The following is a 12,326-nucleotide window of genomic DNA, read 5'->3' on the forward strand; positions in this document are numbered from 1 at the left end:
CAGCCGCCCCCGTTCCGCTCAGGGCGGGCGTTCCGCACAAAACCGCCCGTTCCCCTCACTGCGATTTCCGCCAGCAGCGGCCGCTCAGCAGCAGCGCGAGGCCGGCAGCGCGGCGGTGCGGAAGCCTCCGCGCTCCTTCGCCCGGTCGCCACCCCCGCCACCCCTCACGCTGCGGAGCCCAGGGCCGGCCCCGCCCGCCGCCCCACTCGCACCCGCACCCCGGGGCTGGGGCTCCGCGGGCGGGCGCGGCCCCTGGGCGGGCTGGGGGAGGGGCACCGGGCGGGGCGGGGCCGGGGCGCTGCGTGCGCACGCGCGGCTCCGGCGGGGCGGGCTGGGGTGGTGCTGCCCGCCGGCGCGCGGCCGGCTCGTGCGGCGCGGACGGGTGCGTGGGGGCGCGCGGCTGCTGTGGCGACGGGCGGGCGGCGGTGGCCGGGCTGTGGCCGCGCTGTGGCCGCGGGGCCTGGCCGGGACCCCCCGCTCCCCGCCCGGCTCCCCAGCGCCGCGACCCTGGCGGGGCTGCCAGCGGCGGGGCGGGGTGGGCGCTGTGTGGGGGCTGGGCCGAGGCGCCGCGCTGCAGGCCCGGGCCTAGGCCCTAGCGGGCGGGGCGGTGGGCGCTGGTTCTCCCGCCGGGGCCGGGCCCGGCCCTGCGCGAAGGCCGCTCCCGGGCCACCCCCCTGGGCCGCGGCAGGGCCCTGGCGGCCCGGCCTGCGCAGTGCTGGAGCGCCGGACTCCCTGCGCCGCCCTGCGGGAGGGCTGCCCGGGTTAACGAAGAGAAACCCGCCAAGCGGTGCCTCGCTCGTCAAAATTAATTCCCGTAATTATTCAATACAGTTTATATTTAGGCACCGGTGTGCTGCAGTCTGTGCTTTTCTGCTCGGTCGTCTGCTTGAGTGTGGAAACGTTTCCAGCAGCCGAGGTTTCTGAGCTGAGGAGGAGAAAGAGAAGTTTCTGGGCCAGGCTATTTAAAATATCTCTCCCATTTCCTTATTGAAGAATTGTAGTGTGGGCTGAAGCAGCTCTTGAACTCCTATAATAGATAAATGTTTTACCTTTTTTATTTTTGAAAGTCTCTATTAACATTGCTAATTGCCACATTTAGCAAAACAGAGTGTTGGACCACATATGTAGTTTGTTCACCTTAAGTTGTATATGAACTAACTGCAAAGAGTGTGCAAGTTAGTTACTCTGTTTCCTTTAACCTTATAACTCTAAAACTTTTACTTTTATCTAAAAACATTTCCAGCTGCACCCGCACATCATCACTGCGGTGTCTGGCACAGCAGCTGCGGAATTACACCTGGACAGAGCTGTAGGATTCATTGCTGATTTGCTATTGGGAAGGGAATACCGCTGAAACATGTAAAAATAGGTGCACTTTAACTCCTGAATGTTAAATGCTTTGTTTCCACTTTGTAGGAGGAAATATTAAGAAATGGCTGAAGCGGTTTTTCATCCCCCAAGAAGGAAAAGAAGAGTTTTTGAGTCATACGACTCTCCCTTTCCTGTGGATGTAGGTGGGAAGGATTTCAGAATGTGCCGGGCTGAAATCATTAACAGTAATGTTATTGTGCGGAACCCTGATGATATTGAACAGCTTTATAACAAGGTGCTGTACCCTGTTTGCACAGTATTTTTAGTGTTTTAAATGTAGGCAGGGCATACTACTTATGTTAAAATCTGTCTGCCTTTATGCTTTCCTTCCTTTTCGGCCTCCAGTAATTCTCTTGTGTCTCCCTCCTCTCCTGGAATCATTACAAGACATACGTTCTGTGTCATATCTGAAAAGTATTTTATCCCAGCAAATAAATTTTGGAATGAAGTGACATTGTGAGCTAAAATACAGCTATGAAGACTTCACATTTGTTATGTTTATTTCACCTTTCAACATTTAATGCAACCTTGTAAAAGCATTTTCTTGTTTTTAAAGGTCAGGAGGTTGGAGAATTAATGTTTTATAAGTGTTCGTATACTTTTCACTTAAGAGTGATTTCTGCCTGAGTAATATAAGCTACGCTTAAGCCTTTTATGTCCAAGTACCATTTCACCACCATTCTTATGCAGTAGCTTTATCCATCTCTTTGTTTTCTATTATGCATTGTCACAGCTTTGATATACAGGTGTTTTCTTCTGTATCTGCTTTCGAAAGTTTACTTGGGGTGTCACCTGACAAGTATTTAGAACTGAGAAAAAAGACTCAACACTCTCCGCTGGTTAAATCTTTGAGTTAAATCTTTTTGTAATTTGGAAAGAAGTTAATTTTTGTGTCATAATGAGGACTTTTCCTTTTCTCTGAAGGGCTATTTTGGAAAAGGTATCCTTTCAAAAAGTCGGCCGATGTACAGCATTTCAGACCCCTCACTGGTTGCTAAGTGGCAAGGTAAATTGTGCCCATTTGTACCTTCATCACTATTCTAATAGTACCTTTCACTTTTCTTTGCTCATTGAAGATATATGTTTATAAATTGCATACAGAAAAATAATCTCTACTGGGTCAGCTCAAGGATCTCTCTCTTCCCCATACCTGATGATGGCCAGTACAAGATGCCTAGGAAAAATACAACAGGAAACATATGTCGATAGCTCCTTAGTGCATTCTTCTAGCCTTCACTGATTTGTTGCTTAGGAAGTCTGTAAGTAAAGGTATCATCCTTGGACTTTTCTTCATATAACTGTCCAGTTTTTCTTGGGTTTAATCAGTAGATTTATAGTGTCTGTGAAATCATGAGGCAAGAATATGTGACATTTGTAATGTGTTTATAGCCAATTACATCTAGTCTACTCTTGGTTGTTTATAGAAAGACTGTCATTCTTTATTTTTCTGTGACAGTTAACTCTCCGTAGACATCACTGTATTTTATCATATCCCTCTGTAGTTGGCTTTTTACAGGCCAGAGAAAAACACTGTATTTAGTTGTTCCTCATGTTCAAACTGTAACCTCTGTACCTTTTCTAGTTCTGCTGTGTCCTTCCTGAATACAAGTGGGACCAAAATGGCATACATTGTTGAAAATGGGGGTAATTACAGGGCTGCAGGTTACTTCAGTGATTGAAATCACAAGAAAGCATTTTTATATTGATGAAACAATGTATGATTTTTTTTTTCTCTATACAGGTGCTAACCTAAACTTGCCTATAATTACATCTAAAAAGTAAGTTAATTTACATTAATTCTTAGGTTTTTTAGGAAACAGATTCTGTTTGCTTACTGGTTTTCGGATTGTTGGCAGTATAAATAATAATGATGACTTCTATTTATTTTCTTTTTATTTCATTTATAAATCACATTAGAAAAACCAGAAATAGAGTAGGTGATATTGAGCATGGTTTTTCATCTAAGCTTATAGGTAATTCATTTGTAATAATATCAAGCATAATAAACTTGTTTCTTAGCTGAGGAGGAGAAGGAAGTTTCTGGGGCAGGCTATTTAAAATATCTCTCCCGTTTCCTTATTGAAGAATTACAGTGTGGGCTGAAGCAGCTGTTGAACTCCTATAACAGATAAATGGTTTACCTTTCTTTTTAAAGTCTCTATTAACATTGCTAATTTGCACATTTAGCAAAACAGTGTTGGACCCCATAGGTAGTTTGTTCACCTTAAATAGTTTATGAACTAACTGCAAAAAGTGTGCAAGTTACTCTGCTTTAATCTTATAACTCTCAAACTTTTACTTTATCTGAATTTAAAAATTATGCTCTTTCAGTCCTCAACTTTGGGTAAGACAAACAGTAGCAATATAGCTGCTGCTGCTGCTACAGTTGCTGCTGCTTGCAGAAACACTTGTCATTCTTACTTGTCTACTTAGTGATTACTTTATGTGCCAGCAAATACAGCTGAGCATCAATGCAAGTGTAATTACATTGGTGCAGAAAGTGCATCATGGTCTGTATCAGTAGAGCTCTGTAAGCGCAAATTATATGGTGATTAATCATAGGACAAAGAGGAGTCTATTTTTTCCATCAAAAAGTTCAGCACTGAATTGTATAGCTTTATTATGAGACTTCAGAGGGACTTGTATTTTATGTTGACACATGACATTTGCATTTAATTGCCTTTGTAGTTCTGTGTTACCTGGTTTGCGATTGCTGTGTTAGGATTTTATTGGGGGAAATAAAGAATACTGTAGCAGAGTTGCCCAGGTTTGAATAAGGACAGCTACACTGAGCTGCCTGTAACTGTCACAGAATGATGATTAATGTCTTCCACTGAATATTAATGTTCTCTTCCAAGGAGAAATAATTGAAGGGGTACTAAAAACTCTATGAGAATTGAAAAATATTAGAAATATTTACAGCTTTCAGCTACTATCTCACTGATGGGATTATTGTTATTTCTCAGAGATGTGAGGGTTTTGGTTAAAACTGAAGGTGGTTTCTACTTACGATTTTTACACTGGTGTTTTTGGTATGCTGTTGCTGTTTCAAAGATTGTTAAAACAGAGTGTTGAAGGTAGTGTTCTCGGTAGTTAGCTGTATATAATAGATGAAGAGTGTGAGAGCTCTATATACAAAGTCTTGTTGCGTATTTTAATCATGCAAGCTCTGATACCAAGATGGTTTTGCAGGGAATTCAGGCTTAAAGCTTCTATGGGAGAAGGGAATTTTTGTCTGATGAAGTTCTTGCTGCTTGAAACTATATAGCAGTAGTCCTCAATGCATGGTTCTTGTGCAGCATTCACTAGTGGCGTTTGTTACCGCAAAAATTTGAAAGGCAAACCAAAGATCTGCAGCTTCTTGAAGACTGGAGTCCTGTTACATTGTGCATGCTTGTCTTTTGGGTAGCAGGTAGTGGGGGGCGTTCAAATTTTGTTTGTGAACTATACCAAATCTTTTTAAGGTGCTGGTTTTTGTTAATTAAAGGATGTAATGCCCTAGAACTTCTCATTTATTCTACTTGTTTACTAGGTACCAGTGTCATGTTCAGTGGGCTAAAAGTATTTTGCGACAGCAAGGATTTGATGACTGCTCGGTTACCAAGATTCTCGAAAATTACACTAAACCTCTTGAGCTACCACTTTTGGAAAAGGATGGAGCTGAGCAAACCAGTAATAGTTGCAACACAATGGGCCCAAATACAGAAAATACAGAACTTTCCAGACAGTGTTCTACAGGTGCTGGAAATGTAGTAGCCCTAAGTCCTGAGAATCAGAACGAAGACGACAAGAAAGTGGGTTTGGAAGGAGATCCAGTGGCCATATGTGCCTCTAAAGAACATGAACAAAGTGACTTGAAAGAGAGAGCGGAAGCATCTTGCCAGAAGCATGGTTTTCTTGTGCATTGCAGCTGCAAGGCTAAAGAGAGCACTGAGCAAAGATCTTGTGAGGTGATCAGATCAAAAGAATGTGCTCCAGAATATGTATTGGTGCAAGAGGAAGAAGAAGGTAGCTTATGTCCTGAAGGTGACTCAGCTCATGCACAAGGAAATGTAAGGACAGAGTATCCTAATCTTTTAGAAAAATTATAGCATCAGTGCTATCTTCAGAATTCAGTATATTTTCCAGTTTAACATTTTAGTAATATAGTAAATTTTTCTTGTAGCTTATCAAGAAGGAAAAACTAGTATGCAGAAAAAATCCATTCAGGATTTTTGAATATTTACAACTCAGCTTGGAAGAGGTATGTTTCAAGTACAGTACAAGTTGTTTTGCTTTTAATCTGAAAAGTAAACATTAATCTATGTTACAATATAATTTAATACCTGTTTCTAAGGTACAGAGTTCTCCAGTGTCTCCTAATTACTTGGATTGTCTTAGTCATTAAATTTATTTTTAATAATCTGCAATAGTTACATGATATGGTTAAAGAATATATAGGCTCCAATCCCATTTGCTTTAGATGAATATTCCCACTGAAAAAGAGACCAGTGATAGCACTTAAGTATAGAAGTGCCAGGAATATAACGTTTATTTAAGTCCTGCTTTGGTTGTGCTGCTTCTAAATATATTCACATATGTTAGTTTTAACACCGTGCCTTCGGTAGTCTACAGACTAGATTATTTTTCATAGATTTTTTTTTTTTTGTAGTGCTGTGTCTGTTGAAATGTAAAGGTCATGAAGACAAATCTCAAAGAAAATCTTCAGGCAGCTTGTTTGTTGTGATGACAGGATGGTTGTATAAGATTATTTTGGGCCTTTGTTCTTGCATGGATTATAAACTACAAGAGTAATTATCAGTTAAACTTACTCTGTTTATTTTTTCAGGCTTTTTTCTTGGTGTATGCTCTGGGATGTTTAAGTATTTATTATGGTGAGGTAAGAGATTTGGATTAGTTTTTGGATTACTGGGGATAACATCATTTGGATATGTTTTGATCTGAAATTTTTACTACTGTGGCAGTATTTTATGCTGTTAATTCTGAAGCAGGAAATACCAAACAAAGTAATTAGGAAGTTTTTCTTATAAGTAATGATATTTTGATATGTTTATGAAATATGGCTTTGAAAGTGTTAAGTTTACCAAGGCAAATATTGTTAAGCACAGTCTTTCTGTAGGGAAAGGTTTTTGTTGTAACTCAGGCAGGAAGTATGGGGAAAGCAAGTATGGGAGGAATAACATGGTAAACAGTCTCTTTCCTGAAACAGGAAAATTCCTTGGAATTTTAAGCATTAATCTGTAAGTATATCAAGCTATTGTTAATCTAATGACAAAATAATTGAAACCTGTGCTTCTAGTTTAAGATATATCAAATTTTCCTTTAATCAAGGGCATTATGGGACTGATGGTGAAATGCTAAAAAACCCACTAAACAGAGCAGCAGGTTTCTGTCTTATATTTAGGGATTCCATAATTTATTGCCTGAAGTTCTTGCTCTTTGCAGATATTTGATATTTGGCTGTTATGCGCTACTACACACAGTATTCTATATCTGCTTAATATTAATATAGTCACGTTAATGCCTTTGTGATTTTTAGGAGCCCCTAACCATTTTGAAGCTATGGGAAGTTTTCAGCGAAGTGAAGCCCGATTTTAAAACTACCTACATGGCGTACCACTACTTCCGCAGTAAGGGTTGGGTCCCCAAAGTCGGACTGAAGTATGGGACTGATCTCTGTGAGTGGCTTCTTTAAAAAAAAAAAAAATTGAATCATGTGCAACTGACTTCTCTTCAGGCAGTGCAAAACTCCGGTGCCAAAGATGAATTCAGCGATGAGGAGCCACATGCCTGGAACAGGTTTTACTGCTTGTAGTTGGCAAGAGACATTTTTGGCCAGACTATAACTTAGCAATAAAATTAGGATATGAGTGGAAAATAGCATCACATATCTAGTAGCTGAAGAGACAGCTCAAATGGCCTGTTGTTTTGCTTCGTGAGGTTAATAATTAATACAGGATTGCACTGCAATTCCCTTCCCAAGTTTCTCTGTCCCCATCTAAACCCATTTTCTGCTGTGTTACGGCCTAGAGAGGTTGTGGAGTCTCTTCTCTGGAGGAGTTCAAAACCTGCCTGGATGCGACTCAGCAACCTGCTGTAGGTGAACGGGCTTTAGCAGGGGGTTGGACTAAATGCTTTCCAGCGGTCATTTCCAACCCCAGCCAGGCTGGGATTCTGCGGTGTTAACATGATAGTCTCAGGAATAGCAAGTTTGCATCTAGATCCCAATTCTCCACGCATCTCATTGTTCGTCTCGTTTAATGGAAGTTGGGCTTCTGCTGGCTGAACTTACTGCTAAAACTTTCTCTGTACGAGTTACTATTTTTTGGGGGGGTGAGGGGAGGAGGGGGAAGGGACTTGCTTGTTTGTTAATGGTAGGGGGTTTAATCTCACAGAAAAAATTAGTAGGGTCCATAATCCCTTGCTAAGATTCAAGAACTACATTCAGCTCACATCAACATGAACAGTACAGTAGTGCCTGTCATTACAGGAAAATGTGCATAACGGGAGACGTTTTTTAATGTATGCATGCAGACCAGCAGGTATTTTAATATAGTTATATGATTTGGGGGGGGTTGTGTATTTGAGTATGTCGAGGTTGTGCTGAGCTAGTCCCTTAGCTCGGGGTGTAGGTTTGGCTGAATTAATCATTACTGCTCCTGGTACTCTGGGCTGTAGGTGGGGTTTTGCTACTGGTCGCCTGATGTACACATGAAATTTGTACTAGTTGTTTGTTCACTGTTCGCGTTTGGGTCTGAATTTGTTGTTTAGCATATCGCTGCTTTTGGATTTGTGCCAGGCAAAAGAATTGGATTAGTTTAAGGCTGGCAAGAGTTCTGCCTTACTCCTGAGCTCCTTCTTGTTCTTTGGCAGTAGCTTCTTACAGTTGATATTTCTACAGTTGCTTATAATGAATAGTGTGCAAATCGTGGTTGTCACTGGAATGAAGTGCTACTCGACCTTTTCCTGACAGGGGCTATGCTAGCCAGCTGTGTAAGAAAAGCTGTGCTGGTTAAAGTCCCCTCTTCAAGCTCATGACAAATGCAACCGTTTAGCTCTCAAGACAGCAGTCCAGCTTCAACGAGTCTTGTGTACCCTTGTATAAAGAAGGAACTTTTGGTGGGTCTGGTGGGCAGTATGTAAGAACTTGACCCGTGCCTCTCCTAAAACTTGTGGAAAATGCTTGATTGGAACAGAAATTTGATGGCTTATTGTGATATTTTACTTCTACTCCAGTGGCTCAACTTCTTCACAAATACAGGGTTAAAAGCATGAATCTGTTGAAGAATTCTTTATCCCACTGCAATTGCTAACTGTCCTTTGGCTCTTCTATTTTATCTTTTACCTGCCACCCCCTGCCTTCAGTCACCCTGCTGTTCCCACGGCTTTTTTTCTCTTCCTTCTCTCTCCACTTGCTGGGGCAACTTAATTCTGAGCAGAATTCAAAAGTGTTGAAGTTTTCTCTTGTGTAATTAAAACTGACAAAACATTTGGAAATATTCGTGGGCCTGGTATTAAACTCGGATGGAAACTCCGTGATTATCTAACTGAGGTGTTTCTCTCTCGTTTCAGTGCTGTATCGAAAAGGCCCCCCTTTCTATCATGCAAGGTTTGAAGCTCATGTTTCTGTCTAATTTCCTAGTTCAAATCAGTAAATTTTTCTCACACAAATTTAGTATCTTCTTTGGTTAAGCACATATTCTTCACTCAAAATACTTTGCCAGAGGCATTCATCCTGGGAATGCAAAAGTCCTTTTAGCAGAGGTACTAAATAACACAATTTCATTGAATTCATATAATAGTAAGACATTAAAAACTAAAAATTTGCAATGAGCATATTTAGCACTCACATGATGAATGCGCTCAGGAAAGTGATTTGATTTAGTAATACTGACTTTTAAAAATATATAGTATGAATAATTTGTGTAATTTGGGAGAAAAAACTTCTAAGGGATGATAATTGTCTTTATTTGTTAGCGAGGCAGGTTGAACTCCTAGATAATAAATTGGTTATAAATGTCAGATGGGCATCTGTAAGAGAATGCTACAAACATTAGCAGAAGGGTGGGGAGGGAAAGTGCCAGTGAGCATATTCACAACTTCATCTTTTCTCCTCTTTTCCTAGTAGAAAGAGACTTGTTTCACAACTTGCTTACTGCATGCTGGCATACTGTTTAACGCTAGTTTTTAGGTTCTGATTCTTAAGTTTCATGATGATCTTCCTGAAAGAGTAGTTTTCTTTCTGTGACTCGGCCTATCTGCTTTGTTTTCCAGTTACTCTGTTATTGCTGAATTAGTTGATGATAATTTTGAAGGTTCTCTTCGTAGACCACTCAGCTGGAAGTCTTTGTCTGGGTTGAACCGAACAACTGCTAATGCTTCTAAGGTAAGTGTAAGATGCTAGTTCTAAAATAGCTTTGAAACGATAAATGTACAGTTTAGTTCCAAAGAACAGGGAGTGGGAGTGAGGCTGGAAAGAGAATCCTCCTGTTTCTGGTCTGCTGAAGAACGTGTTGAGTTGCCAGTAGGCAAGCAAGTTTCCTTTGTCAATATCCAGATGAATTCTGGAAGAAGCTTATTAAAGTCTTGTCACCTGTTAAAAGTTGTGTGAGGAACAGAAGGAAGACCCGAGGGACACTTCTTTCCCACTTGCCACTTCTGTTTTTAAAGTCTTCTCCATCTACCAGGATTTTCTTTTGAAGGGTGAAACTGAAAGTTTCCAAAAAAATTTCGCTGTGATAGAGCCTCAAACATAGTGCTTCCACACTCCCAGCTGGGGTGCTCAGGTGTTGTGTTACCATTCTAGTTTATCTTATGGCAGTAGTATGCTTTGATAAGTAAAACAAGATATGTGTATCAGCTCTCCCCAACCTGGCTGGCAGAACACACCTTGTAGGAGACTTGGTAGCTGCATTTCTAACGAATCTAAAACTTGTCTAGAAAGAAATGGGTTGAAATGAATGTACTCATGTTTTCTGTTAACAGGAACTTATGTTATGCTATTTGATTAGACCTTCTGACATGACTGAAAAAGAGATGTCGACACCAGAATGTATGAAAAGAATTAAGGTTCAGGTGAGTAATTATTTCTCTCCTTTGGCAGTGTGGCTTTGCCTTGGGGCAGCTGGACAGCTGACTGTAAGGGCCCCCTTGGAACTGTGTAAGGGCCCCCTTGGAACTGTTGCTTGCTCTTTAGCATGCTTTGGTTTTTGCACGCATAACTGTGATAAAATAACTAGATTCCTTTGTGCCCTGTCCGTGCACAAAGGAGTGCATTGCAGGCTTTTTAAAGACTTAAGATCTAATCGAAATTTTAATGTTGCTACTGTGAATTGTGAGCATTTGCATGGGGAAGCAGGGATACCCACGGAGACTGTAAGGTTAATGCTTGTTTAAAAATTAAGGGAGAAAAATGTGAGACACCAGCTCACTTCAGGAACAAATGTAGTCCTCTACTAAAATTTCTCAATGGTCGCATGATATATGTCAATTTGCTAAAGGTTTAATCTCCATCCCTCACTGGTTCTCTGTAGCTTCCCCACCCCCAATAATCGCTGTTTTTTATTTCAGGAACTGATTGTATCTCGTTGGGTTTCTTCCCGTGAGCGCAGTGAGCAAGATGAATTTTAACTGACTGTATAGGAAAAACTTACTATTTTTGAAACCACTTCTTGTTGGTTTTTTACCTGATCTTCTCACGATGAACCATTGCCTCAGAATGGTTTCTATCGACATACTCAGCTGGTATGTATAAATTCTATTTAAAACGAGGTAAATCCTGTTTACTGGAGAGAATGTTGTACTGAAAAACACAAGTGAACTATAATAATGCATTTGAAGGGGAAAAAATTAAACCTGTGTTCTGACTCAAAATACTTGTTTGTTCCCTTAAAACTGATAAATGTGTATGTTTGCGTGGTGGCTACTCTGCAGTGATTAGTAATGGTACTTCTAATATTATGACAGATCCAGGCATTAGTGCTGAATAGGCACTGTGGCCTGCAGAGCCGCTGAAGTGCAAAACCCGTCTGCCTGAAAGCCTAAGCAATGGGGGATTGAACATTTTCTGGGAATACCTCACAGGTTCTTCAGTGTTGAACTTGGGAGCTGTAAGGCTATCTTAATTTCCTGGCTCAGCCCAAGGTCCTACATTTCTTCAGAAATGAGAATTTAAACTTGATAGTCCTTTAACTGGTTTTTAACTTGTTAAAAACCAGCAGTAATTCCAGCCAGTCAAGTAGCCTTTTGGGATACCTGTGGTACCATTCTTCTTCAAACAAAACCTGACTTCATAGCCTTGCTGAAGTTGCACAGGCTTAGATTTGGGGAGAGATCTGGTTTTTGCATTGTTGAGCATTGTAACACGCTGCTGTTAGGTGCCTAGACCCTGGAATTTAGTGGTTTATTTTCACAACCACTGATGAGAATTGAGGAACTTCCCTCAGAACGTGCAAGGATTTAAATTAATTCTGGAGTCAAAGCACCTAACGGCAAAGTTAGGTGTTAGGCACCGTTCCTCATTTGGGTAAAATGTCTTTCTTCCTTTGGGATTTGCAGCACAAGATTCCTCCCTGAGAGTAAAATACCCTGACCACAAGTTGATGCCCTTTACTTTTGTTGAGAATGGGTTACTGTGCAGAAAATAACGATGATTTGCTGAGCTAGTGAGGGGAAGTCAGCCTCTCTGGCTTGGCAAGTGTAAGTCTCAGTTTCATCACTGCTTTTCTTTTATCCAGCAACTACAACAGTCTGTATGTTTGGTGGTTGGTTTTTTTCATAGTGCTCTGGTAGCTCTCTGTGCCCTGGCCTGTCATTATGTGGTGGAACAGACTGGGAGGCACCACGGCGTTTGTATAGTGAGGTACAGGGCAGTGCTGAGCCGTTCTGCCCTGCCACACTAGGTGCCTGCTATTTTCTAACTTTTCCGTAAGGTTTAATCACCTAGACTGCAGGCT

General features: G+C 41.4%; 1 protein-coding gene across 4 annotated transcripts; it reads left to right on the forward strand.

The window, feature by feature from the left end:
- The first annotated feature begins 294 nt into the window (after window positions 1-294).
- On the forward strand, window positions 295-11,244 carry TSEN2 (tRNA splicing endonuclease subunit 2). 4 transcript variants are annotated; one of them, XM_080386175.1, is made up of 12 exons: window positions 295-382; window positions 1,417-1,606; window positions 2,296-2,377; window positions 3,113-3,149; window positions 4,904-5,423; window positions 5,537-5,614; window positions 6,200-6,250; window positions 6,911-7,049; window positions 8,944-8,980; window positions 9,646-9,757; window positions 10,357-10,446; window positions 10,942-11,244. In XM_080386175.1, exons 2-12 carry the CDS (start codon window positions 1,433-1,435, stop codon window positions 10,999-11,001), a joined length of 1,380 nt encoding a protein of 459 aa, XP_080242301.1. In that variant the 5' UTR covers window positions 295-382; window positions 1,417-1,432; the 3' UTR covers window positions 11,002-11,244. The 4 variants fall into 4 exon arrangements, with proteins under 4 accessions (XP_080242301.1, XP_080242302.1, XP_080242303.1 ...); XM_080386176.1 differs by having other exon boundaries at window positions 305-386; window positions 1,420-1,606; XM_080386177.1 differs by lacking the exon at window positions 295-382 and adding an exon at window positions 393-814.
- Window positions 11,245-12,326: the final 1,082 nt, after the last annotated feature.

Source organism: Falco punctatus, assembly GCF_963210335.1.
Source record: "Falco punctatus genome assembly, chromosome: 4".
NCBI classification, from domain to species: Eukaryota; Metazoa; Chordata; class Aves; order Falconiformes; family Falconidae; genus Falco; species Falco punctatus.

Excerpts from the sequence above, each read along its gene's own strand:
- TSEN2 (XM_080386175.1), top strand. The coding sequence starts at position 1,433 with ATGGCTGAAGCGGTTTTTCATCCCCCAAGAAGGAAAAGAAGAGTTTTT. Across the intron at positions 1,607-2,295 it reads TTGAACAGCTTTATAACAAG|GGCTATTTTGGAAAAGGTAT; the intron begins GTGCTGTACCCT and ends TTTTCTCTGAAG. Across the intron at positions 6,251-6,910 it reads TAAGTATTTATTATGGTGAG|GAGCCCCTAACCATTTTGAA; the intron begins GTAAGAGATTTG and ends TGTGATTTTTAG.